This window comes from Lampetra fluviatilis, chromosome 2, assembly GCF_964198595.1.
Source record: "Lampetra fluviatilis chromosome 2, kcLamFluv1.1, whole genome shotgun sequence".
Lineage (NCBI taxonomy): Eukaryota > Metazoa > Chordata > Hyperoartia > Petromyzontiformes > Petromyzontidae > Lampetra > Lampetra fluviatilis.
The window spans coordinates 34,539,808-34,567,579 of record NC_136276.1 but is presented as its reverse complement, the minus strand read 5'-3'; the positions used below and the strand labels follow the sequence as shown (position 1 = coordinate 34,567,579).

General features: G+C 51.4%; 1 protein-coding gene across 1 annotated transcript in view; it reads right to left on the bottom strand.

The window, feature by feature from the left end:
- Positions 1–27,772, bottom strand: part of LOC144946237 (arf-GAP with SH3 domain, ANK repeat and PH domain-containing protein 2-like) — a 110,642-nt gene that overhangs the window by 37,498 nt on the left and 45,372 nt on the right. The window contains exons 2-4 of the mRNA XM_078875121.1: positions 8,024–8,096; positions 6,740–6,885; positions 3,659–3,733 (exon numbers count right to left, since the gene is read on the bottom strand). Coding sequence (XP_078731247.1) covers positions 3,659–3,733; positions 6,740–6,885; positions 8,024–8,096 — 294 coding nt within the window. The remainder of the gene's footprint in view (positions 1–3,658; positions 3,734–6,739; positions 6,886–8,023; positions 8,097–27,772) is intronic.

The following is a 27,772-nucleotide window of genomic DNA, read 5'->3' as shown; positions in this document are numbered from 1 at the left end:
TAAGCACGACAACGCAAAGGCGCCTTGAACAAAAAAGGATTAAAGCGCCGCTCGCTCACAACGCGAATGGGTCAAGTGGCTAGAACAATTTTCTTCACTAATTTTCAAAGGAGGGGGGCCCCACTTTCGCCGATAAGACATCATCAGTGTGAGGGGGGGGCCACCACACGTTTGAAACCTTTGGGGGTTTGACAGCATGACGGGTATTTTCACGTTTGTTGTGTATTGTCGGGGGGGCGCACGTCAGGGGCCGCACTAAAGACCACGGGGGGCCGCCAGTGGCCCGCGGGCCTTGCAATGAAGAACGCTGGGCTAGACCTGCCGATGAATCGCAGCGTCACTTCAGCTGTCGAGCCGGAAAGGCGGCGGCATCGCAGTTGGCCGTGACGTTGCCGAGCGAGGGAGACGTGCGGTCGCAGCGAGGAGCGACAACAACCGACAACGACCGACAAACGCCGGTTGCTCAAAAAATCCCCCCACGCCTTCTCCGCCACCGCACCCCCCCACCGCCGGCACCGAGCGAGCGGACATCCATCAGCACGTTTGACACGCGTTATAAAAACGTACTCGTTCCGCAAATGCGCGCGCATCAGTAAGAATAAACAGCTGCGGCACTTTTTTTTTATGACAACTCGCGACGGAGCCATTAAACGTTTCGCGGCACGCCTTAACCTCCGACCCCCGTCACCCCCACCCCCCCACGCGGACGTGGCAGCCGTCAGGGCCACAAGCAAAGAGAGTGACGGCCATGAACGGCTCGCGCGCCGCTATTCATTATACGACGCGCTGTGAGTAAACGCGGCATCGGCGCAGCCGTTAATGCGTCCCCTTTACAATCGTAACAATCGTCCCGCCGGGACACCGCCGGGCGGCGTGGGCATCCGGGCGGTGTGGATTACCCGTGCGCGCACTTTGGAATAATTTTCTGATGCCACCGCATCAAAGCGGCAACCGATTACGATGAACCGCAATGCGGGGAGAGGGCGGCCCATCGTGGAGATGAAGCGACGAAATCAGCTCGCGTGCGTGCGCGGGTGGCCGGACGGATCGTCGCAGGGAACGTCTTCATCTAGCAGTGAACCGATCGGGCCGATGACAATGGTGATGACGATGGCGCTAAGATCACATTTGTTTATCATTGGCTAAGTGCCGATTGAGACCAGGAGTTCTTTTTTCAAGGGAGACCTGGGGTTTAATTCGTAACAGCAACACAGCTGCACCTTGGCTGAGGCCGCAGCAGCAGCATCTATCCCCACAGCCACCGCAGCTGCAGGAGTTCGGCAGAATCCATTCGCTCGCGGCTTCATTTCTCACTGGAGAATGTTCCTGGGCCGCCCGTAGAGACTGGAGGTGGCGCACGATTCAGTATCCACAACGAGAGGAACATTCTGGATGTGGTGTGCCGGGTGAGAAAAATATCCGCCGGATTGCCGACCCGGACAGAGCTGGATGAAATTAAGCCATGCACCACACCCCAAAGTGCAGGAATATACGATGAACCAAGAAGTAGGTGAGATTTTAAGAAATGAATCAAATGCGCTATTTTACAAATTAGTTGTAATTCGGAGCATTTAAAAAAATAAATATTTAGGAAATGTATATTGTATTCTTGAAGCTCCAGTGGGATTAGATGGATACAGTTAAACTTAGGGAACAACAAAAAACTGAGTGTGAAATATTACCAAACACTCAAATTAGAAAATCAGTCTGATAACTGTGAAACTTTCCAGGATAAATTCAAAATAATATTGCAATTAATATCTAATCGACAAGCTTACAAAATAATTGTATCATTATTTTAGAAAATAAATTGTTGCTTTTTGTGTTTAGTTTGTTGTCCTTCCCCGGCATCTCCGATTGGTGCGGTTGGCTACGTACGGTGCCAAAGAAGTTCATCGTGGACTTCACGTCGCATGAACTGATGAATTGTTAAATTTTGAACCAAGAATATGATGAATTGTTGTTCCGTGTTTTTGTAACGACCACCAGGTGGCGTGCTCAATACTTCTCGCGGCTGCTGGTCGCAGCTATAAATAGCGCACATAATCTGCACAAGAGTGGAATTACAACTGAACTCTACGAGGCATCTCTAATCCAGACAGAGATTGTACAAGGACATTGTGGAGCGGTCGTTTGGTAGTCAAGGGTATACAAAAAAAAAGACAAAGATCCCCGTATAGCCTTCAAAAGACTTAGGGACAAGTGCTGTTAGCGAGCACCTATAAAGGCCGGCAAGGCAAACGAGGGAGTGGGTGGCCAGCACCACGCCCGACCGCCTTCGTCTTCCCAGTGTTGATGTCTACACACCGCATCGTGGCACTCATTTGAGGCTGAGTCGACCTCGGGGAAGCCCAGGACCGCTTCAGATAATCGTCACTGATGTTGGCCGTGAGCGGGGAGCGAAGTCGGGTCCCTGGGTTCGTAGCGCAGCGGCGCAAACCGCTACACGCGTGTGGACTCTGAATATATTGCATGTGTGCAGAGGTTAATAGATTTGGGCTACTGTTGACTGGGCTGGGAGCAGGTGGCACAGCGACGAATTGCCACAGCCATAGCGAGATGTACACAGGATGTAGTGTGCCGGGTGCCTTCTATTACCCGAGTCGCCCAACACAGCCTATAACACCTGTTATTGTATTCTATTCGCTTGTTTACCCAGGAAAGCCTGAGTCTCAAGACCGCTTTCTAGGAGGGTCCTGCCAAGTTTGCACAGCGGGAGGGCAGGGGAGGGGAACGTCGCTAATGTTTAATGCCAAGCAGCAATGAGATGTTTGGCCGATACCACTGACAGTGCAACACTGTTTGTAACCTAAGAGGAGACCCGTGCAGGACAGGGGGGGGTACATTTTGACTCCATACAGAAAGACACTCAAGTTGGGAATCGAACCCAGGTGCTTCTTCTGTGAGGCACGAGTGTAACCTCTCCTCTCCCTGCTCTCCCAGCTATCACCATGACAACACCACCACTTCTAATAACCCCACTCTATCTCAACCACTATCACCATACGTACAATTTTTGTTGTTGCCGTAAAGCGCCTTGGATGAAGGCGCTTAGTAAATCTAGATAGGGAAAGATATCCAACTACGTTTCATACTTACTCATTCGGTCTGCAATCACTTTCTGGGGCGCTGCGGTGGTGAGCTGTTAGCTACCTCGCCTGGTATACACGAGGTCGTGGGCTATATCCCGACCCTGACGCCTGTATATTTTGAGTTTGCATGTTCTCTCCGCATGGTAGCCTGAATTTTTTTTCTCGAGGTTTTCTGGTTTTTGCCTCCACACTGAGAATCCACATCACGCGTTTAGAGTATTTGGCCGTTAAACATTTCCACGAGATGAGCCAACTTCGTTAAGCCGTCATTTTGTGGCCAGGTCGCTCCTGAAAAGAGCCATACACAACTCAGTGGGCCTTACCTGGTAAAATAAAAAAAAAAGCCGTTTTATCATTTAACCTTACCTGGTCAAAATGAAAAAAATTAAAATAACATTTTTTTTTTAATTTGACCTTACCGTGTCAAATAAAAAAAACAGTTTTTTGTTACAACAGTCGAACAGAGCTTCAGAAAAAAAATGTCTTCCAGACTAAAACCGCAGGAAGCAGAAGCGAGGAGACGTTTGCGAGCGACATCCGGCGAGAGTCCACGGAGCGTCACGTACCCCTTTGGCGCCCTTGAGGTCCCCCTTGAGCAGGCAGTCGAGGGGGAAGACGACGATGTTGCTCATGTTCTGCACCTGCATGCGCAGCGACATCACCGCAGTCAAGACACAGACAAAGATCGCTCCCCACCGCCACGCCCCCCTCCCCCGTACAACCTGGAATGGACTGTCGGGGCAAATGCTGCTAGCGAGTAGCAGCACCTATGAAGGGCCAGCCACGGTGCACAATCGGTTGGTGTGACCAGGACCACGCACAGCACATCAGGTAATCATTTAAGGTTGAGTTGACATAAGGCGACGCCCAGGACTGTTAGCCGTGGCGGGGAATGGAACTCATGTCGCTAGGTTCAAATCGCCGTGCGCTAACCAATGCAGCAACGCTCCCACGGTCCCACCAAACGCACACACACACACACGACAACATCACCTCTATTGCCCTCTATATAACATCGGAGCTCAGAAATTTTTGGGGGGTTGCACTTGGTCAGTCACAATGACGATGACATCATATGGAAGAAAAGCAACATTTTGCCGTGCGGTGTCAAGAGCTTCGGGAGACGCGGAGTGAATCTCAGAGACGTTTCCGGGAAATGCGTAAAGATGCAAGTGGGAGAGCAGGTCACTCCGATGTCCCATCGTTTGATTTGTTCACCACGTTCGGACTGTGGAGTGTCGTCGAGTTTCCACGTGTGCATTATTCACGTGCGAATGAGCGAGCGTGTGGGCGTGCGAGTGGGTGAGTGCGTGCAAGAGTGTTGTGAGTGTTTAAGTGATGAGCGAGCGAGCGAGCGAGCGAGAATTCGAGTCTCCGATTAGTTGCACAAGCTATCCGCAGCGTCCGTCTGATGTTGGGATGCGGTTGTTGACAGTGAGCCGCAGTTGCCCGAAGGGAGTGAAAATCAGAATATTTATTTATACTGCAGGAGGAATCCGATGAGCTATGAAGCTATTTTTCACAGATGTCCAGTAGCCACTAGGCACAGCCATCTGCTATTTGCGAGGATAGACGCTGGATGGTTTCACACGTAGGCTATTACAGTTTATTGGGTTAGAATTGGCATGGTTGATTGGGTTAAACAGGAGGACTTCACCACAAATCTGGCTGTAGCCTAATGATGCTAGTGTAATTATCGAACTGTAAATGCTGTGGGTTTACTCTCCAACACACCGGTGTGCTGTACTACTAACGAATTGGCGTGTTCTGTTTACGTGACAAACCTTACTAATTGGCTGTGTCGGGTGGTTAGGCGGGTTTAACACCGCATTTTATATTACCGATCTAACCCAAAAAAAACCCCTCTATTATGCAGAAGTTGGATGATTGACTGCCCTTGCATACGAGGTGTTACAGACTTTAAATGCCAAGCGGCCAGGAGAAAGTACTGCAGCTATGGATTCTTGAATCTACCTGCGCAATGCCTTGAGAGTCACCGCTTTGTATGCACGGCGGTTTTCCCCGCTTACTCAGTTTTCCTTCTTCGAGCCAAACGCTCGGTAATGAAACTGGACAAACAACCCAGAGCTGCGCCCTTCTGAAAAAGGAGCCTTGAGACTTGGTGAGGATTTTCTGGGGAACTAAAGGGATTGTTCTATATCAAGCAGATACAAAGACAAAGCTCCCCCGTACAGCCTTAGTAGACTTTTGGGGCAAGTGCTGTTATAGCAAGCACTCAAAGATCGGCACGGTACATGAGCGAATGGGTGGCCAGCACCACGCCCGGCCGCCTTTGCCTCCCGAGGGGCGATGTTTACACGCCGCACCAGGTACTCATTTAAGGCCGAGTCGACCTGGGGGGGGGGCCCAGAAGCGGTTCAGATAATCGTCACCGGTGTTGGCCGTGAGCGGGAATCGAACTCGGGTCGCCGGGTTCGTAGCGCAATGCACCAACCCCTGCGCCAACGCCTCCTCCACGAAGACGCAGACATGCACGTAGCCACACACACACATGCACGTAGCCACACACACACACGCACGTAGCCACACACACACGCACGTAGCCACACACACACGCACGTAGCCACGTGCGTTCTACAGGCAGCCTACATACGCTCACAAAGCCTGCACAAGACAATGTTTTATTCATGCGACACTGTGCGCGCGACGTAGTTTTTTTTCTCTTTTACCCCTTTTTCGTGAGCCACCCACGCAGCAATAACATATTCTACATCTCCATCTTCAAGGCACTGCTAACTGGGATCCCTCCATTGCAACGGAGGCCGCATGGCACTCCGCTGTGTGACGGTTCCCGGACCCCCGCATTCCATCTTTTTACAAAAAAAAACAACAAGAATTCGTGCCGTTCTGATTTAAGAAGAAGACAAAAACCCGGCTTCGTCACAACCCTTAATGAACGGCCACGTTCTGCGCACAGAGAGCCGATGACTTCATGTGAAGGGATCCCGAGAAAACTCGGTCAAAGCCCTAGACCCCCCCACCCTCACCCCCCACGGTGCCAAGTGAGATGCCGAGTGCCATTCAGTGCCGGCGCTCGGCCGGAAGGGAGTGCGGGGGAGTTGGGAAGGGGACGTCATTAAAATAGCGTCGCCACGTCGCTGCCCGCCGTCCGCATTGTTGGCGGTCACGGCCTGGCATTGACAGAAATTCCAGCGAGGGAAGACCTCGCCAGCCGATCCGTGCGTGGGCAGCGCCAAATTATTATTCGGTCGTCTCCGATGTTTAAACCCGGGAGGGCAGCGCTCTCTTGACTAATTTATTGGGCGCCACAGTGGCGAGATGTTTAATACCTCTCCTGGTATGGTGGAGGTCGTGGGTTCGATCCTGACCGTGATGCCGATATATTTGGAGTTTGCGTGTCTCTCTCCCTGTGGCCGTGTAGACTTTTCTCTGCGTCCTCCAGTTTTTCTCCCCAAATTTAGGATCAACGTGCGTTTAGAGTATTTGGCCGCTATAAATGTCCACGTGATAGACCGCTTTGTTGAGCTGTCATTTGTGGCCAGGTGGCTTCTGAAAAAGAGCTACATAGCTCAGTGGGGGGCCTTACTTAGTAAAATTTAAATAGTTTATATTATTATTCAAGTGCACATCGCAACGCATGCAGTTTGAAGGTGGTGCGGACGCACCAGATTCTTGAGCAGAGACGTGAGCTCCTTGGTGAACACGGAGAACTTGAGGAAGGCCGCCCCCAGGTTCGGGTCGTCCCGGCTCATCAGGTTGGTGCCCACCTTGTCCAGCGACAGCGTGTACGCCTCCTCGTTCTCCACGTGGGCTGCGTGAGGCATGGGCGCACAAAACCGGCGTCAACGGGCACGACCACCCGGAGAAACGCGGCACGTCCGTCGGGGGCCAAAGTTTTTTGCCCAACGGTTCTCCGGCCACATGCGAACATTGGCTCGTCAACGTTGGCACGATAACTGGGCGGCAGCACTGGAGACTCTCGGCTCAGGTCCATTCGCGCGCACCCTAACGTTTACAGCACCTTCGTCAACCCACCACTGCACGCAGGCGTCCCCATGTCGTGTCGGTCAAGTGGTCTTTTTTTCGCCCAATCACAATTCACCAAGCTGGCCAGTGCGGGCTGGTGAAGGCGTCACTCGCCGCTGACGTTAGCCGTGGACGAGAATCGAACTCAGACTGCCCGGTTCATAGCACAGTGCGCGAACCACCGTGTCATCTACCCCCCCCCGGCTCCCGACTCTACCCCCCCCGGCCCCTCTTTAACAGCCAAAGAAAGTGATTAATACAAATGAGTAGAGAGTGGATTTTGCCTGCATCTTCGTAAATTTGAAAGCCTGCCGTTATATTAGAAGTACGCGTAAATTAAAGGTGACACTGTGACGGCAAAAAAAAAACACCTCCGCTTTATTAAATGCCACCCGTGTGTTTTAATTAAGCATTTAACTTCGACTGCACCCGGAATAAAACGGATACATGTTAATTACAAGGAACAAGAAAGATGGTGTTTCACATAGCTATGCAATATGTATGTGTATATATATTGACACCGTCTCACTGCCAAGTATTTACAACCACCAACTGCATTGTATCTGTTGTTGTTGTTGCTGCAGTAGCAGCAACAACAACAACATCCTCAACCCATTAGCCGTATTGAGCTTCTGCTTGACAACAACATTAACTAGAGTGGAGAAAACGTAAGGAATTGTTCCCAGCGTGTATGCAACACGTGACACACGGCATTCAAAACGCATATGTTTCCGCTGTTGCGCAACCCGAAATTGTAGTTCAGGATCGGTTTTCTTGAACCTTGACAACAACACAATTAGAGAACATCCGATAGGAATCATGCGTGTACGAAATGCGACATCCAGCATTCGGAACGTAGGACACCTGCTTCGTTTCAGGGTTACAAAATCGTGCATTTGTGGATCGGGCGCAAAAGAACTCACATTGCCCGGACGTTTGGATGGCTTTAATCGACTTCTTCATTTTTTGCAGCGCGGCCCGGTCTAAATCCAGGTACTGCACACACACAGAGACGCGGCGGACAAAGATCCCCATTTAGGCGACGAACTTTCAAAGCGACCGCGGTGAGCGAGTGCCTGTTAAGGCCGACGATGATTAAACAGGGTGCTCAAAGCGGAGGCAATCGTGCACCAACCATTACACCACCGATTCTCATTTTCAACCCACGCACACATACACATATCTGTCACCATAATGCCAAATACCCTGCTCCGTATGAAAGTTAACCCGTTGTACGTGCGTTTTCTTCTCTTTTTAAATAAGGCATCAATTTGGGAAGTAGATGTTCCAGCGGGGGTCGGGATGTACTATTTAAACTAAACTATTAAACTATTTATTTTATTTTACCAGGTAAGGCCCACTGAGCTACATAGCTCTTTTTCAGAAGCGACCCGACCACAAACGATAGCCACGACGTGGCTTATCGCGTACAAATTTATCGCAGCCAAAATGCTGTAAATACATGTTTCTAAACGTGGAGGGAACAACCGGAGGACCCGGAGAAACATCCACGCGACCACGGGGGAGAACATTCAAACTCCAGACACATACAGCAGGCGTCAGGGTCAGGATCGAGCCCACGACTTCCTGCATACCAGGCGAGGTAGTTAACATCACGCCATCGTACGCGTTTCACTTCCCCCTAGCGTCGTGCAATTGTCAAAGGAACATTTAAACGGTGACCTATTTTACGCGGCAGCCGCTCCCCGCCGTGAAGAAGCCGTAAACCGCAGACTCCTCCCTGCGAGGCCGATGAGGCTGTCGCATTTCTCGGGGAGTCTCGGCTACAAAGCAGTGACCCGCGGTGTCACCGCCGCCAGTGCCGTCTCCCTACGAGGCTGCCAGGAGAGTTGCCACTTGCTTTTGCTCGTCTCGGGGTTTTGTATTTTTACTCGTCACTCGGACGTTTTAAAAAATTAAAATCTATAGATCTTCGCAGCGCGCTTGCTCTGCCAGCCTCGTCATCTCTCCGTTTGCCGCTCGGGTTTTGCCAACGCACCTCCCGTGCGTACTGCGTGCAAGTGCTGCTACATAAACAGAATTGTGTAATGCGTCTCCATATATAAATAAATAAGCCTATTGCTCTATTGGCTTTCAAGAACTATATTACCCCAGCAGAAAAACTCGGCAACGGTTTCAACCTTCCGGGATCTCATCAGCAGTCAGGCCTGTTAAACAAATGCCGGTTTGTTGTTGCCAGATGTTATCGGTAAGAGCACTCCCATCTAAATTACAGCGACCGGTCAAACGCAAACAGCGCTGTTGTAAAGCAACTCATTATACGCCGCCCTTGTGGTGGCACATTACCCATAATGCCCCACAATTGCAAAAATAATCACCTGACGTACCATTACACGCACCTTGAATGCAGTTTAGTACTAAACGGTTAAAACATAATCGGTAACTGCTCTGTCCTTGGGTCTTAAAGCAAAGAGCCGCCGCTGATTTATACCAAATGACAGGCCATCCACGTTCTACAAAGAAGACGGGAGGCGGCTGGTTCGCATCTCAAACAGAATGTAATCACACCGTCAGGATGGCAGATGCTATATATGATGCCACATTTAGCCAACTTTGGCCACAGATGGTTACAACAAAAATCCAATTAGGGTATCTCTCTTACAGGCGCTCTCCGACCAAGACGTTTCTTGCTAATACAAGCAAAAACCAGATTTATATGGAAATTCCACCACAGACATACCAACACAGTACTCAGCAGCTACGCGATTTTAAGGGGAATCCATCAAACTGACCAAACAGGAGCGAGGCCCAAATCGCCTCCCAAGAGGATCGGTGACGCCACGGTACGAAGGCGCGCACGAAACGAGGCAGGGGAATCGCACCTTCCATTTTTTGCAGAACGACTTCTTTGTGGGGGACAAAAAAAAGCAAAGCGCCCGTCGACGAGAACCTCACAACGCTGTGCAAGACACAGCGGACACAATGACTCGCGAAACGGCTTCGGTCGATGGGCGCGCACAACAACGAGTGTGCTTGGCACACGGACATCTCGAGAGCAGGCGACGTCCGTCATGCTGCCGGGATCTGCCGACGCCCGCGAGACTTAGCGACGCTTTCCCAGGTGTTCAGCTTTCCCAGCGCCGTGCACTCGGGGGTCCTGCCCCACGTCGTTCGGAGCGACGTGCAACAACGTTTCCCCCCCCCCCCCCCCGGCTACGTGCCGATAACTTCTTTTGGGAAGTGAATTCAATTCCCTCTCAAGAGTTCGGAATTAAATTCCCTTGAGCATTCAGTTCCCCGCCCCCCGCCCCCCCTCTCCCCTCCCCCTGGAGAAGCTCCCGTGGCACTTGGGGCGGAATGTCTGCACGACGCCACTGCCGATCGACATTGGAGATCTTTAACAGCTCAACCGCCAACGCCGATGTAGTGGCTATTCTGGATTCAAGTGTCGTCTACTAAAGCAAAACTTTTTTTAACATGTATATATAAAACGGTCATGCTCCACCTTCATTTGAGGTGCATATCTCACAAGCACGAAAATATCTCAGGCGATCAGGACGGAGGGTTTCTGCAATCACACCGCTCGCTCGGATTTGCCACGATGGATATGAATACGGCGCCACTCACACACGCTCACAGTGTGGCAAAGTGCGCAGCTCTTAGGGCTATAAATGCTGTGAAAATTGATGGCTTTGCTTTTAATGGTTTCACACAACCCCCAGCCACCACCAACTTGAAACTCAAAAGCTCAGAATTAGTTTTCCGTTAACACAACGGACTGATGTTTACGACACTCAGCATGTGTGTATGTGTCACGCGCAATCCACTGTGTGTATGTGTCACTCACAATCAATAGTGTGTGTCACTTTATAACCCAGTGTGTATGTCACTCACAATCTACTCGTAAGCCTTAACCCAAAGCCCACCCACTCCTCTCAGTCAGCATTATATCTCCAAGTCAATTTTACAGGGTGAATACCGCAATCCTGGGAAACACGGAGAACACATCACACATCCCTGCAGTCTCAATGAGATACGCGATTACTGTGTGCAAACACGCACCATCGATTCTCTCCTCGGTAGAGAAAGGTAAAAGGCGCAGCCCTGCAATTACTCGCTCACATCCCCGTTGGCGGCAGGGCCGCCACTAGATTAAGCTCTAGAGGGCATTTTTTGCCGATGCTTCATCACTGTCCAGAAGCCTTGGAAGAGGTTGGGGGGCGGGGGGGGGAAGGTTTTGTTTGGTGACCCCTGACCCCCTAAGTGGATATATCATGACAGCATGAGCCACAAAGGCTCAACATTTAATCATGTGCAGCCCCCAAGTGGAAAGCAATAACGTAAAACAACAACAAGTGAACCAGGCCTAAATACTCATGCTTAGAGCCGGCATAGCCCGCAAAAAACCACAAGCCAAATACTCATGCTTAGAGCTGGCATAGCCAGCAAAAAACCACAAGCCGATGGTCTCACCAACCTTCAGAAAATAAAAAAGAATTCACCCCGGTGACTCATTAGCGATGAAAATATGCAAATAATTGAACCACCTTCAGATAGAGATTCTTAAAAAAAAAACTGAACAAAATTTTGGGAAACATAAGGCTATCATAAAACAGGAAATACTATATAGCAGCATTATCAGATATGGAAGCATATTGCAGAGACCGTCATCTGGAAGTGGAATGACCATGGCTGATGATGAAAATAGGAATAAGGGGATGCAGCAGTTACATCCTGGTTCACGCACTCTCCTATGAACCAAGCGACCTCGCGTTCAATTCCTGCCCATTGCCAACATCAGTGGCATAAGCGATATTTTAAACGGTCCTGGAACCTCCCCCTTTTCACGATCCCAAACAATTTTGACAACTCAGGATGGCCATAGCCACAAGGAGGTGTTCAGGGTTTAATGGGGGAGGGCACGGGGGAGGGGGGGTAGAGGTTTGGTGACCCCTGACCCTCTTAGTGGAGATATCATGACAGCATAAGCCGCAGAGCCTAAAAATGTGTGGTCTCCGAGTGGAATCTTTCAAGTAAAAGAACAACAACAAGTGGACGAGGCCTAAATGCTCATGCTCGCGTAGAGCCGGCAACGCCAGCAAAAAAACCACAACGGCTGAACCACCACACCCGATTTAGACGGTCTCACCGGCCCTAAGAAAGAGAACATTCATTCACCCCGGTGACTCATTAGCGATAGAAATAGGCAAATCTTTGGACTATCTAAGAGATAGAGCGCTTTAAAACCCGAACTCATGTGTAGGAATGGCAAAGGTCGGCGTAAAAGAGGGGCGGCGGTGGTAGTGGTTGCATTCGTGCAGCAGCGGGCTGACGAAGGGCGTTGCACGATTGTTTTTTATTGAACAAAATAGGAAAGGACACGGAAGTTTAACCACAGCACCATATCACTCATCGAGGTGGAAAACATTTTCTACAAACCGCACACGTTGCTTTTTGTATTGAGCGTGTCTCAAAAAACTGGCGGGCAGTTGCCAAATAGTGTGCAGGCGGTGCAACTGCAGTGGAGGCGCATGAAGGCCGAGCTACGAAGATCGGGGGGGGGGGGGGGGCGGGGGCATGCCACACGCTCCGTACGCCACGGCCGCTAATTTCACACGACGCACGTGATGGCCGTGGCGGGTTGTTCTCAGTCGTTTGGCTCTCCCCAGCAGCGCGTGGTCAGGTTGTTGCCCTGCGTCGTTCGAAACGACCTCCAACGTTTTCCCACGCGGTGCCCTGGCCGTGGTAACCTCCTCTACGTCGGCGCGGACGGCTCGCAAAAGGGCCAGCGTGCCACACATGTCCCCCTCTGCTCTGGATCCCCTTTTTTCCCCGGCGATGATTTACCCCCACACACCGGGCCGCGTGGGGGTGGGGTGGGAGGAGGTGCGGGGGAACGCCGGCGAAATTCCCTCGAGATGAAACGCAGCGACGCTCTAACCAAGCACAAGGTACAGTGCTCGCAGAAATACAGTTGCTTGACGCAAGACGTCCGCGGCGGCAAAAATGCTGCCGCGTTATTCGAAGAAAACAAAATCTGGCGGAAATTTTGTTTGACGGATGCGGCTCTAATAACCGGTCGTTTTTATTACTCAATAGGGAGCACGAACGGTGGCCACGCGCGCTCGCAATGACCCCGTAAAGAGCGGCAGAGGCGGCGGCGGTCTTAAGCACATGTCTCCCGACACGAATAAAAATTGTTGCGCTGCGACGGGCTCGCCGGTCCCACTACCCGGGGGACAGGCCGTGACGATCCAGGAAGAAAAATCGTGCGCACGCAGCATGGGTTCTGCACAAATGGAAAGAACCGGAACGAGAGGAAGACCTAACAGAGAATGGCTTGACGATGACGACATCAGAGATTGGTGCCAGAAAGATCTGGCCACTGCTTGAGCATATTGCCACAAGGCAGAGGAAAGTGTCACCAAATGTAAAAACGTGCAGTGGACACCTATGGGCTATCTGCCCATGGATCATGACGATGATGACGATGATGATGACGAACCTATGAAGCCTAACCTTACGTTAGACTTCATCGGTTCGAATTTAAGCCTGAAGGCCCCTCTCAAGCCTTCCGCAGAGCCTAGGCGACGAGGGCCCACAGTGCCCGTAATCCTCGTAGTAACAACAACAACAACAAGTCACAAGCTCCGTTGGAAAGCGACCGCGCTACGGGAGGCGCTGACCACCGCCGCAGGCTGGCGGTGCGGGATGACATCGGTCACCTCCAACGGTGGCGGGGGCAGTTGTGGCTGGGAGGATGAACGTCGGTTACGATGGCGGCGCTTCTCTCCAACGTGGAGGAGCGGCGGTGGGCGCAGCGGTTAGCTTGCTACGCTGTGCTACGATACCCGGTGGCAACCTTAATCTGGGTGGCAACCCATAATCTAAGTATGGCCTTAATCTAAGTTGTCTTGTGCTTGTTGTTGTTTGACTTGCATCCCACTGGGATTTTTGCACACAGTGTTGGTGTACGGTACTTTTTCTGCAATATTTTGCTGTCTTTTCTTGGATTTTCTGTTTGCACTTAGTCATATAGTCACTTTAAGATGTTTTCTTGTTCATGTTTTTGCTTTTTTGTTTGTTGCGGTTGCACCCGATTCAAGAGCCGAATAGCTCACAGGGCTATACCTAATAAATGAAACTTGAACTTGAAACTTGAACCCGACGTCCGATTTCCCACTCGCGGGCCGAAAACCGGTGACAATTATCTGAACCGGTTCTGGGCCTCCCCTGGGTTGGCCTCAAATAAGAACCTGGTGTAGCCGTGGTGTGTAGCAAACATCGCCACTAGGGGGACAAAGGCGGCCAGGCGTGGTGCTGGCCACCCACCCCGTCGTATGCCACATTTCCGGCCTTCACAGGAGCTCGCTAACAGCACTTGCCCCAACAGTCTGCTAAAGGCTACACGAGGGAATTTTTGTCTTTGCCCTCGACTGCAATGATTCCACGCGTCTCCCCGACGCGTTTCCAGGTCGTGCCGCGTGTTTGTTCGGCAAGATGTTCCGACGTGTTGCTCCGACTTCTGGCACCACGCCACACGACCCCATCAACGCCGGAAAGCCATCCGGCACGGCCACGACAAACTACGGCGTGGGTTTTGCTCCTCTGCCTTCGACTGCTTCCGCAGCCACGGCGAGTGGATAACAAATACGGACGTGAAGTTGTTTCGACTAGATATGTTTCTCTCAGTGAAAATAAAATGTCTTTTTTTTTTGCCCAGGCAGCTGTTTTCCAGCAACCTTTGCACCGTTTTTTTATTATTACAACAGTGACGTTGGGCACTAAAGCGAGAAATAAGAGCGCTTGAAAGGACACAGATGAGAATACTGACATGGATGTTGGGAATATCTCAGAGGGGAAGGAACGAGGAAGTTGGAGCCATCGTAGGGGGAGTGCGGCGTTTATCGGAGCGACTGCCATGACCAGGCTTGATTCGGGGTGAGGGGGGGGAGAAAAGATGGGGGGAGAAAGGCGAGGGAGGGGGGGGAAAGGGGTGGGGCAGCTATACAACAAAGCTCAGGGGCCTCCGAAAAAAAAATTAGATTTTTTTTTAGATGGGCAGGAATGCAGCCTGCAGCCACAACATCGTGTAGCGGGGCCCCACGGTCCTCTGGGCGGGCCTGGTCGTGACAGCTCGATTTGGGAGCGCGGGCCGTAGCAGCCTGCGGCAGGTGGAGTCTGGGTCTGAGCCACTTCCTGTGCCCTTCGCTCACGAGGGCCTCCAGGTGACTCCACGGTCGAACCTGCCGCCCCCTCACCCGCCCCCCCCCCGCGAGGCGTCCCGGACACCGAGGGACACGGAAGCCTTCACCGGGTAGCACCAACCACACCTGTAGTCAGACCCAACGTGTGAGCGTGCGAGAGACGGACAATTCCCCTTTCTGCTGCTCTCCCCGCACTGCGTGGCTCTGGAATTCCACCCCAACGCCTCTTTTCGCCCAATTTCCTTTGCTCAACTCAAGGGATGTTATGAACATTTGTCATTCTAGATTTTACATTTGTCAATTACAATGTTAATAGTGGCGTGTGTTGCTGGCCGTTTGGTGATTTAACGGCCTCTGGGCCTGTGCACAGTAACCGTGATAAAAAAAAAGATAATGAGACACAGGTGAGGATGGGAGGGCGCAGTGGGAGTATGAACCGCACGGAGATACGAGATACAGTACAGCGATAAGGAGCAAGAGGCAGAGAGATGCAAGGGCTGAAAGAGGGAGAGATTCGAAAAAGACCAAGTTGAGTGTAACGGAAAGCATTGCGACACACAAGCCGAGCGCCTTGTAATTGCCTACGCGGTCATTTAAAACACTTCGCTTTAAATGCATCTGGAAGATATTTTCAGTGCAGGGGCCAAGGGTCTACCACTTTGAAGATGGCTGAAAGATGCCTATCGCTTCGCGCTTTGTAAGAAACACCGCGAGCAGCTTCGGCACAATGCAGACAGTGCCGGTGGCGTAATCAAACCGACCTGCGGCAAAAGCAAGTCGGGAAGAGGAGGAAAATTAAAGTTGAAGAGAATGGGATTCATTATACGGCTAATGACTTTTAGTTACCGCACGCTCACGAGTGCACTTCGCTTGCCGAGCGCGCAGCGGAAGCAGCAGGCGTTTATCACAGCAGCAGCAGCAGCAGGGATACTGCCACGGTGTAATGTCGCCGGTTCGATTCCATCTCCGGGCGCGGCAATTTTCTCACTCATACCCGGCAAGTATAAATGGGCACGCAGCAGTTAGGGTCCATCGGCAGCTCACGGTTGGCCAAATTACCCTCTCGCGAGGGGCGGGAGGGGCTCTCTGGCGGAGCCTCCCTCTAGTGTAGGGCCCTTCCGCCAGCAGTGGCCTCGGCTGGCAATTGCGGGGCCTGTGTCTTCAACCTCTGCAGGTCGCACTGGGCCCAGGCAGAGCGCCGCGCTGCGCGGCTGGGAGCCTGCGGAACGCAGCCGGCCGCTCAAGGTGGGAGTCCAGAGAGCAACAGGAGCAGGAGCCGGAGCCAATCAGGGCATCAGTGACCCCCCGGTGACCTTTGCAAGCGGAAGGGAAAGCTCAATCAGCGTAATTGCAAGCCATTTCCTGGCCAGACGGCGCTCGCAAATGGCCATAATGAGAAAACCCAATTGGGGTTTTTCTCTTCGAGCTCGAGAGTGGGTCATTCGAGTCGCCGTCGCTCAGTGACGCCCGTGCTGGCGTCAGAGCGGCTAATTAAGCGTCGCTATTAATCAGTCTTAAGCCGACAACGACACCCTCTGACCTGAAATGCGAGTCCCCGTCCTTCCGGACCGGGGTGCCGATGCCGCCTTTAATTCACTAAGTGACACTGGAAGGCAAACGGGCCCCTTCGTGAATTTTACGCGGATGTGAGCGGACAGAGCACAGAGCCGGCACCGCTGAGATCCTGCGTTAGACTTCAGGACTCGGCCGCCCACAACACAACAGGGATCCAGAGCGCACGCGAGTCGACGGCTTCAGCCTGGGCATCAACAATTGCACAAAAAAAGCCATCGCCACTGACAGTAAATAGTAAACAAAGCAGAGGGTGGGGAGATGGGTATGCTATCGCTCTTGATCACACAACCGCACTTTTGACCTTTGCCTGCCACCCCCAACCCCAAGCCAACACCTGGGCCTGGGGCTGTCACCTGCCCTGGCTCTCCCAGGATCAGTTAATGGTTGAGGTAGCTGTCCTGGGAAATCTGGAAGTCGTCCCGATTTTAATCAGTGGCGTTATAATAAACCACCCAACCATGCCGGTCAACCCCCCCTCCCCCCCCCCTCTGCTTGAACTGTCCTGTAAGATGTTCCGCCCATGTTATGTACCGATTTTATTCTAACTCAGAGGTGGCAATCCTGCCTGGGCTCTTCCCGTTTGTCCACTCCTCTGCTGCACCACACAGGGCCATAGACCAGACAGCCCATAAGCCAAGGGGGTCGATCGGTACCCCCTTGGCTGGCAAATGCTGCCAGTCTCCACCATGAGCAGGATCGATAATGGGCAATTGCCTAGCATACACAATACCTGTTTTACAGACAATTTATATTCATATTCTGTAGATGTTTCATATTACAATACAGGAGTTTTTTTCTCTCGATCAAATACGCAATGTTACCCTGATTTAAACTCCATTTTTCTCATGAAACGCTACTACAGGGGGCTTGCTATCGCTCAAATTTGTGACGTAAAGATGCTTTTCTGGAAGAAAATTATTGCGTGCATTTGCCACCCAGGGCGGTACCCGTGCATTACTCTTAGGCCCCCAAAAAGGCTCGGGGCTCAAAAAGGTATTGGCCACTTGTGCGCAAGTCACGAGCATGTGCCATGGCTGCCGCAGGCGGTCGCGGTTAAGAGCTCAGCAGCTGGAGCTGGGTGTGAGCCCTCGTCCCAGGCACAGCTGCGCATGAAAGCTACGGGAGCGCTCCCTCGGGACAAACGATGGCAAGGAGCGGGGGCGGGGTGGGGGGCGTGGAGTTGAGCAGGAGCTGGAGGAGCTGGTGGGGGGGGCACGTGGCAGACTTAAGCCGGAACATTTGGTGAAGTTGTTTTGACAAAGTAATACTTAAGCGTACAGCTGGCTGATGGCGCATGGATTGAGACGGCGTGACCTTGCAGCGTGAAGCGTCACAGCGGCAGCCGCAGCCGTGCCGGAGCGCCGGCTCAAGGTGCCTCCGCTCAGCTTTTACGATCGTGGGTGACGCGCCAGGACCACAGGCGGAATTAAAGCACAGGGGCTTTAGGGGCTGCAAGCCCAGGGCCCTCGGATTTTGAAGCCCCTTCCTCCCGCAAAAAAAGGAGTGCAATGCTTTATAATGATTTATATGCAATACTATAGCACCAGCATAAATCCTACAGCATAATGAAAACCACAACATCACATTGCTACCAGTGGCGTGCACACGTGTGAACCGGTGAGTTTCTTTAGACTTTGATTTTGCTTTTTTGCAATTTGTGCAACGCAATTAAAAGTTGGATCTCGAATAACCGTGGTGACGAACTAGCTTGGCTTAAGTTGGCATGGTCGGTGGTGAATCAGTTAAGGGAAGGGAATTAAAAATACAAAGAGGGCGGCCCCCCGCTAAACGATAAGGCCCTCGGGCCCCCCATCAATGTTGATCAGGCGAAGGGCCTGGTTGGAGGGTTCATGATGCAGGGGCAGACCACAACCAGCGCAGGGTCCCAGCAATAAATAAACAACAAAACCACACAAAATACCGTTCAAACATCACCCACTTGAGAAACGACAGAGTTCATGATCAGGGTTAAAGTTTTTAGCCGACAACTTATCCCCCAAAACGTTTTTGCTCGCAGAAACCACACAAAAAAAATCACCAACCTGAACAACATTACTTATCTCCAATCAAGTGACACATGCCTGATAAGTCCTTGACACAACATGTACTACACTGGATATGGAGGACAACTCATCTGAACCAGAAACCCTTCAAAATCATGTTTTTTTTTCCCCCACCAAGGTCAACATCGGCTGTAACGAATTTCAAGCGCACCCAACCGGCGTTGACATGAGCACGCCGGGTAACGACTGCTCTTGTTGAAGAACAGCCACAACCCCGAGCCATTCACACGCACCGCAAACATTCACCGTCGCTCACGTCACTCACTTGCTCAGGAAGTTACGCCGCAAGATACCACCCGGGTCACATGTACCGCGCGCACGGCCCGCGTCGTCAATCCACTGCTGGATGAGGACCTCCCCCCATGCCCGTTGCGGGTTGTGGGGGGCGCATTTGACCATACTTCACCACGCCGGTTCGGTGGCGCATCGGTGGCACTTCGGTGCCGGTTCGTGAACGCGGGGAAGCAGAGACGCCGCCGGAGCATAGTGCAGTACAACAACGGGTTTTTCCGCACCGCTCTCAACGCATCCCAGCAGCGGCCTATAACACCTGTTATGCATGGTGGTCGCCAGGGGCAGGTGGTGGGTTCATATATGAGCGAGGCACAGAAGCTCGCGGTGGAGGGGGGGCAGGGGGAGGGAGGGAGTGGGGTGCATGCAGTTTATCATCTTTATACCGAGCAAAGTATTTGTACATTTTCTTTTCCTCTTATCACTCGAGGGGGCCCAGCCCCACGTGGGCCCTGATGACGAGCCACCGCTGGTGGTCGCCCATTCAAACACTATCCAGGCTCAAGCCTGCTTAGCTTCCCAGATCTGACGAGACCGGTCGCATTCCGGGTGACTTTGCTCATCGGCTAAGGGTGCACAAAAACAAGCCGACGGAACGCAGTCGGAAGTTCCCATCGCCAACACCGCCAACAACAGGAAAGAAAAATCCTCCATGCGTGTGGATTATGTAACGCTCTCCAACATGCGTCCGTCCTCGGAAGTACAGTACTTCATCAGCAATTATAATGGTCAGTCTCGCGGCACGCGCGCAAGAAGCACTGCGTCCATAGGCCTCGGATAAGGCAGGGCAACCCCGAGGTCAATGCAGCCGGTTTTCCCTGACGGAAGTCGCCAATGGTAGCACAACTAGACATAAACGTCTCATTCATACCGGGGCATCATCCCTACGCGGGGTAATTGTGACAGCTAGCTACGGACACACGGACGGACGGACGGAGCTAATGCATTCACGCTTTCAACCGCAGTCGGAAAGTGTTACAACAACAACAAGGAAAAGCGAGCGCAGCAGCTGAGCGCCGCATCAGCTGGCGCCGCGCGTAACTCGGCTGCCGACTGGACGTGGGGGGTCAGCCATCCCCGAACAGGGAATCAACAGCTGGAAGTTGGAGCGCACCCACGGAACATCACCCAGGGGAACCAGCAACAATCCGCCCACTGTGTCCAACAACACGGCTGCCTGTTTTGCGGACGATTTTGCGATGAGGGTTTTTTTTTGTTTTGCCATTCCACCCACCGCCCGCCCGCTCACCCCCCTCCCCCACCTTCCTGATTCCCACTGGATCGGAAACTCGCATTGTTTCCCAGTCCGGTCGCTGCGCGCCGCAAGATAGTGGTCATCATCGCCGGGTCCAATGCCGACTGAAGGTCAAGTCGACTCGCGTGTCACGGGAAACCGCGGGAGGAAGGTCGTGGAAAAAGCGCGGAGCAGCGACACGGGGAAGGGCTGTACGTGGGGAACTTTGTTTTTAAATGTAAGCAGCTTTTCGGACGCATACGAGAACGAGTGACGTGTCAAGTACGGCCCCTACCGTCACTCCACTGCTGGATGAAGGCCGTGCCGTGTCGATCTTTGTGGGCGGGGTCGTTTGAAATTTACTTGAGCACGGATTCATGTTGGGGGGGGGGGGGTCGGGGTGGCCAGCACCAGGTCGAATTCATCGCTGACGCTACCCGTGGCTGGGCATTGTATGCAGGCCTAGTTTAAGTTTAGCTACGATTGTTCAACCAGGTGAGAACTGAAGAGACCAGGGATAGTCCACGTTCGCAACAGCGGCCTGGGTAATTAGTCTGTCCAGGAGGGAGTTGACGAGTGCTACGTGTGTGTGCGTGCATTAAAGCCAATTTGAGTAACTTTTCGTATTTGGCTAAATTTTCAGACAAGACATCGGTCCAGGGATTTTTAATGTCCGCTGGAGCACACGGTTCATTATTGTGACGGTTATTACACCCGTAGTGGTAACCAGGGTAGCTGCCGGATTTGAACCGCGAATGTTCCGCAAGGAGGAATGAACGCCCCCCTGCGTCATTGTCTCTGGGTTCGTAGTTGCAGTGCGCCAAACCACTGCGACACCACTCCACCCGCGTTATAATTATGGGTGCAATAACGCGTCGGTTCACCGATTAATATCGATCCACAAGGTCACGATGCGCGCACCGAGCCGTGCGTGTAACAATTAACATTTTGCGCTTCCGTAAATGTTGCACGTAATGGATTCATGTGACCTCTGCAGCTCCACTAGCCGCCGTGAGTGTTCGGTCGAGTGTGTGCCACACGGTGAGTGGCGAGGAGTGGGTGCCTGTGGTGAGTATCGGTGTCTGGTGATTGGCGTCAGCCGAGCAATGAGCGGCGAGTGTCTGGCTGATCAGTCAGCTGAGCGGCGAGTGTGTGGCCAGTGCCGAGCCTTTGGTGATAGATTACCGGCCCTGTTTGCGATGGAGCGACCGCGTCTAATGACACAAGCACATCTCGTCATTATCAACCATCTAACCACAAACGTGATTTTTGTTTTTATTACTTAGCTTTCTGTTTGTCGCACGCGACCTCCACTCTGTACACAACAACCCAATCAATACCAATCGTGTGCATGGGCACGCTCCGCCAAAGCCCACGCATGCCTCTGCGTGCGCGTGCGACTCCACTGACATTGAAGTTGCAAACACGAGCCCAGCTACGGCCCCCCCCCCGGGGCAGGGCACGGGTGGCACGTCGTGTCTCGCTCCCTCCCCGCTCGCTTGCACACAGAGACAGGGACAGGTCCCTGGGAAAACTGGAGCAGCGCCAATGCTTGCCGACTTGAACGTCGCCAACGCAAAACTGCGCGCACGTTACATGCGATTGGATCAAATTGCGCTCTGCGTTTATTTAGATTGAAAACTCTCGTTTCTTTAAAACGGATTTTTGTCTTTCGTTTGTTATCCTTCCACCGCACCTTTGTTTAGCATGGTTGGCTAAGTATGGTGCAAACAAAAGTTCACACATGTATGTATCTATAATACAGAGGTTTGTTTTGGTTAGATCGCGTGAATATATAAATGTGTCTCGTTAAACCTGCCACCACCCGACAGCCTTTTAGTAAGGTTTGTTACGTAAACAGAACATGCCAATTCGTGACTAGTACAGCACACCGGTGTGTCGGAGACCAAAGCCACAACAATCGGAGTACGATGTTTCACCAGTAATTAGCATTATCAGGTGACAGCCAGATTTGTGGATAAATCCTCCTGTTTCGTTCCTTATATAGAGGGGTCGATGTGATTGCGAGCACTTCCTGAACACACATGTATGTCTGTTGAACTTGGCGTGGTTGGCTGCGTACGATGTAAAAGAAGTTCAACATACACGTGTAGAGGAGTATTGTGAGTTGCCAATGAGGGGGCGAACAGGAGGAGGTGCGAGCGGGTCGACAGTCAAGGATGACGTAACGTCACGGGTTGTGTAAGGGACTTCGGAGAGCACCTTCGGGAACAAAGGCGGGGCCGAGCTGGGGGGAGGAGCCGCCCAAGGGGTTCTTAAGGCGTGATCGCGGAGCGGTGTTGGCTGAACCCCCGCTCCGGGCAGACGAGTGAGAGAGCTCAAGGGGTTTATAAGGCGTGGTCGTCGTGGGGAGCCAGGGTCAGGATCGGCTGAAGAGGGCCTCTCTCTCGTCGCGGAGCGGTGTTGGCTGAACACCCACTCCGGGCAGACGTGTGAGAGAGCCCAAGGGGAAGCCGAGGGAAGGACCCAAATAGTATTCAGCGTCCGGGATAAAGGACTGAGACAGAGTGCACCTACACGGGTGCGAGTGTAGGATGTTGAGTGTGACAGTGTTTTAATAAACGGCAACAGCCCTTATAGTATTCCTCGTCTCCGCGTGAGTCTACTGCACATGTATGTACGCACGTTGAACATCAACATACATGTAAATATGCATGTTGAACTTCTTTTGCACCGTACGTAGCCAACCCAGCTAATCGGAGGTGCAGGGAAAGGACAACGAACTGAACACGAAAATCAGCCGTCAGTATCGAGCCACATGTTTAGGCACATTTATAAAGGCGCACCCTTATGAGCTGGGTTATCCCGAACGCACGATGTTCGTGCACCGCAAAGCGTTATTTAACGGGGGCTGGTTCGATGCCGGCGAGGAATCTCGAACGTGCAGCGGTGGCGGAGAGTTTCCGGGTCGGTGGAACCGCCGACGTCCGGAATCTCGCTCCGATCGATCGGTGGCGGTGGTGGCGGTGGTGGCGGTGTCGGCGGTGGTGGCGGCGGCACCTCACGCGATGCCCGGACAGTCGTGTCGTCCGATTCCGCAAAATTTCGTAAAAATTTCCATTTTTTGCAAATCGCCGAGCAGGACTGAGCAATCACTTCCCAACTGAATTGTATGGAAGCGTAAAATAAAAACGAGATGGTGAAACTGTGAAGTACAACGACGAAGTCCGACGACCCCCGACATCGGCGATGATCGTCGAGGTTGTGAAATGTAATTTCGGGCTGTAACATGCGGGGAAAAAACGGATATGGGTGGCAACGCGAGTTGACGGACGCCAGCGAGGACATTTGTATACGAGCCACCACGGCAGTCGTATCGACTGGGCTGTGGCGGACGGCAGTGAGTCACGTGCAAGAAAGTTAAAGGACCAAGGGAGCTCCCAAAGCCGAGTAAATACATAAATTGGCTCACAAAAGAATCTGAGCAGCAGTGTTTCATCAACACAAAGCATTATGCCGGGGGGCTCTCAAAGCTTTTGTGGCAAATTACAAACGTCTCTACGATTGGGGCGTCGTCACCGACTTGTTTACAGAGAGATGGTTTAATCCGGTTACTTTACCCGATGTGAGCATTTCAAGTACAATACGAGCTCGGACAAATATCACCGTATACCCGTGTAACCTTTGCATTTAACGTACTTTATACGGTGTCGCGTATCCGACTCGCTGGGGACCTGTGTAAACGGGCGGCCATGTGAACGTGACGACTACACGCACGCGTCCGTAACTGTGCTGGGCTGTTGTTGTTATCATTGTTGTTGTCAGCCTGTAACTTCCCTGCCTTGCTATCCTTCGTTGTTCCTTTCCAGGAGTGGCCTCCGAACTCGGCGATTTCACCTCGCTGCCATCGCTTCTGCCATCCGCCTCGAGTTTTTTCGGTAAAGTCACGTAGGTAAAAAAAAAAATTAAAATTTATAAAAATAAAATAATAAAAATCACGACGTTTCGGAGGCAACACAAGTCTCCGTCATCAGGTGGGACCGTCACAGCTAAATTTGCTGTATCAAGCTTCAAATCTAGAATTATCTTAAGGTACTTAAAAATGTTGAGCTTTTTTTTTTTTTACAAAGATCAGGGTTCGAACTGATATTGTGTGTAACCCCTTGAGCTGCTTGGGAACTCTCAACGCCTGCGCTTTGTTTGCTTATGCCCAGCACCACCACCGCTTCCTTACCGCCCGCAGCGTCCTACCCTAGAGAGAGAGAGAACCCGCAGCAATTGCAGCGCACGCACAAGGTCACGCCATGCCCTCCAGAAAGATAAAGAAAATAATTACAGCACTTCAGAGGCAGCATCTAGCGAGAGGAGAGATGGGGAGAGAGAGAGAGAAACGCATGAGACGGGGGAAAACAAAATCAATGCTCTAATAGGCTGTGATACGTTTCTACGTCATGCACACATTGGGATTTTGCTTTTGAATCTTTAATGAACTTGTCGGCAAAAAATCTAATAAACGGCGGGTCGGTTCGTGTGCAGGTGGTGCTGGGTGGGTTGCCGCAACGTAGGATCATGAGTGGGTGCCTGCAATGGTTTGGGGAGGCCTTCATCCAGCAGTGGATTGACCATGGCTTAAGAGGATGATAAAGTTGGTAAGCAAACCCTTCTTTTGTGAGGACATCTTGGCTGGTAAGTAAGGATATACCAACAGTTTGTGTTTTCATATTCAGAAATCTTTTACTCTTCATTGGTGAATGAAAGCCATCACAGTAGGTCACATGAAACACATTACAGCATAACCTCATCAGCATCATCATCAACCAGAATCTATTCACTGCTGAATAAAGGCCAAAACTAAACTATTTTTATTTTAGCAGGTAAGGCCCACTGAGCTAGATTGCTCTTTTTTTCAGAACAGACCTGGCCACAAATAATAGCTCAATGAAGTGGCTTATCACGTGGACATTTATAGCAGCCAAATACTCTAAATGCATGTTGATGCGACATGTGGAGAGAAAAACTGGAGGACCCGGAGAAACATCCACGCGACCACGGGGAGAGAGAGACATCCAAACTCCAAATATAAACGTGTCAGGATTGGGATCAAACCCACGACCTCCTGTAAACCAGGCAAGGTAGTTAACATCTCGTTACCATGGCTCCCGAGCTGTCACCCACTCACAGTCTTGCGACACAACAATTCGTATGGCTCGTGCGGATCAACTAATTTCTTTGCTCCATCTCCACAACTAACGTACTCCGGGAACGAGTTTTCCTCCTTTCATTCTTTATAAAAACACATTTTAAATCCATTCTAGATTTGAAGTTTTCGTGACTGCAAGGATTCATACTCTTTGATTTTTTCGGTAAAGTCACATATTACTGTATAAGCGACTTGATACAGTAATTTTGCTGTGACGGTTCCACCTGAAGACGGAAGCTTGTGTTGCCTCCGAAACGTCGTGATTTAATTTATTTTAATAATGTTTTACCTACGTGACGAATGCCTCCCCACGTCAAGTCAATGACGGGGACTTTTCGTGAGCCATACTTCACCGCGCTGGTCACCCGATTCTCACGCGCGCTGATAAGGATGCACGTGCCGCGAACCATGCCGCTCGATATTAAACAACCAACCAATGAGCGACTGCTAAGGACACTCTTTACGGCAGTCTCGTTATGAAGTTACCGCTTTAGTGAACGTATAAAATGAATAACGGATCAATTAAAATAGCGGATTTTTTTTTCACCGTCACTGAGAGTAAAGAGAGATGTCGACATTATGGTTGGCTGGACTCGTTCAGCCAATATTAAGGTTTACAGCGACGGAGAGCCCGAAACATGTATTCGATCGCAAAGAAGGGGGGGGGGGTGGGGGGGGCAGTGGGGTTGATGCTGTTGATTAGGCATGTAATGATTTCTTGAATCACAGCTCTGTGGCTGTGAGGGCGAGTCTGTTTCTACTCGGGGTCATAACTCGAATCCTAAATCGATCGGCTTTTTTGTCCAGTTTTCCACGGCCCTCTTGCAATGTCTCCTTTGCTCTGCCTTGTGTCAGTCCCCTGCAACGTCTCGAGGCTTCTGTTGCTCCGTCTCATTCTTTGCATTAGCCTAAAGGTAACCCACGCCCATACAGCAGTGCAATCTGCGTGCATTGTAAATACAGTACCAAAAATCCACAAGTACAATTTGATGCACGTATAATACAACACAATGACTCTATAGACAATCTAAATATGTCCCTATATTAAGACTACATATGGGACAGGGGGGGGCATGCCTGTTTCATACAGAGAGGCAGTCGGTCAGAGGAGAGGATTAATATAGAAAGGTCTTGAGCCTGGATTTCGACAGGGGCAGAGAATCAACATCACGGTGGGCTGAGAGAAGTGATTTTAAATGCTGATGGCAGTAGAGGAGAAGAAGCGACCTACTCTTAGGTTTTTTCCGTAAAGTTACGTAGGAAAAAAAAAGTAATAAAATAAAATAATAATAATAATAAATGAAAATAACTCGATTAAATCACGACGTTTCGGAGGCAACACAAGTCTCTGTCTTCAGGTGGGACCGTCACAGCTAAATTTACTGTATCATTTAGCTGTGACGGTCCGACCTGAAGACGGAAACTTGTGTTGCCTCTGAAACGTCGAGATTTAATAGAGTTATTTTCATTTATTATTATTATTTTATTACTTTTTTTTTCCTACGTGACTTTACCAAAAAAACCTAAGAGTATGAATCCTTGCAGTCACGAAAGCTTCAAATCTAGAAAGAAATGACCTCCCATAGAACAAAGTCTGCCTGGGCGTTTGGACAGAAAGTCTTGGCGAGTTGAGCGGAGGGGTACATGGAGTGGTGTCGAGCGAGATGTGAAGGGAGAGATCAGGGAATGTGTAGAGAGGTGTCTAGTGAGATGGAGAGGGGAGAGGTAGGAGAGTGTGTGAAGTAGACTGAGATAGAGAGGGGGGGAGGTAGGAGAGTGTGTGTGGAGGGGAGTTATCATGAGTGTAGGAATCAACTAATCAGTCAGCAAAGGGGTCAGGGGGGGGGGTGTCACGTTGGGTGGCAGACACCACGGGTCATCTCTGGGTCCCATTACAAGTGTCATTCCAGTTGATGATTGCAAGTTTCCCAGCCCGGCTTCGGCAGTGTCGCGACGAGTGGTGCGGGGCGCAGCTGCCGGAACCCCGGGGGGGGGGCGGGGGGGGGGGTTCCAAGGGCTCTCAAGAATTCCTCCACGACGGAGCCGCGCAACGCTAGGACAGCGCGTCCGTTACCTGCCCCGCACCGGCGGGGGGTGGGGGGGGACGCCCGTAGCTTAGAGGGAACGGAGTTAAAATCTCACATCGACCGTCCTCTCCAAGGGCCACGCTAACGTTGTCC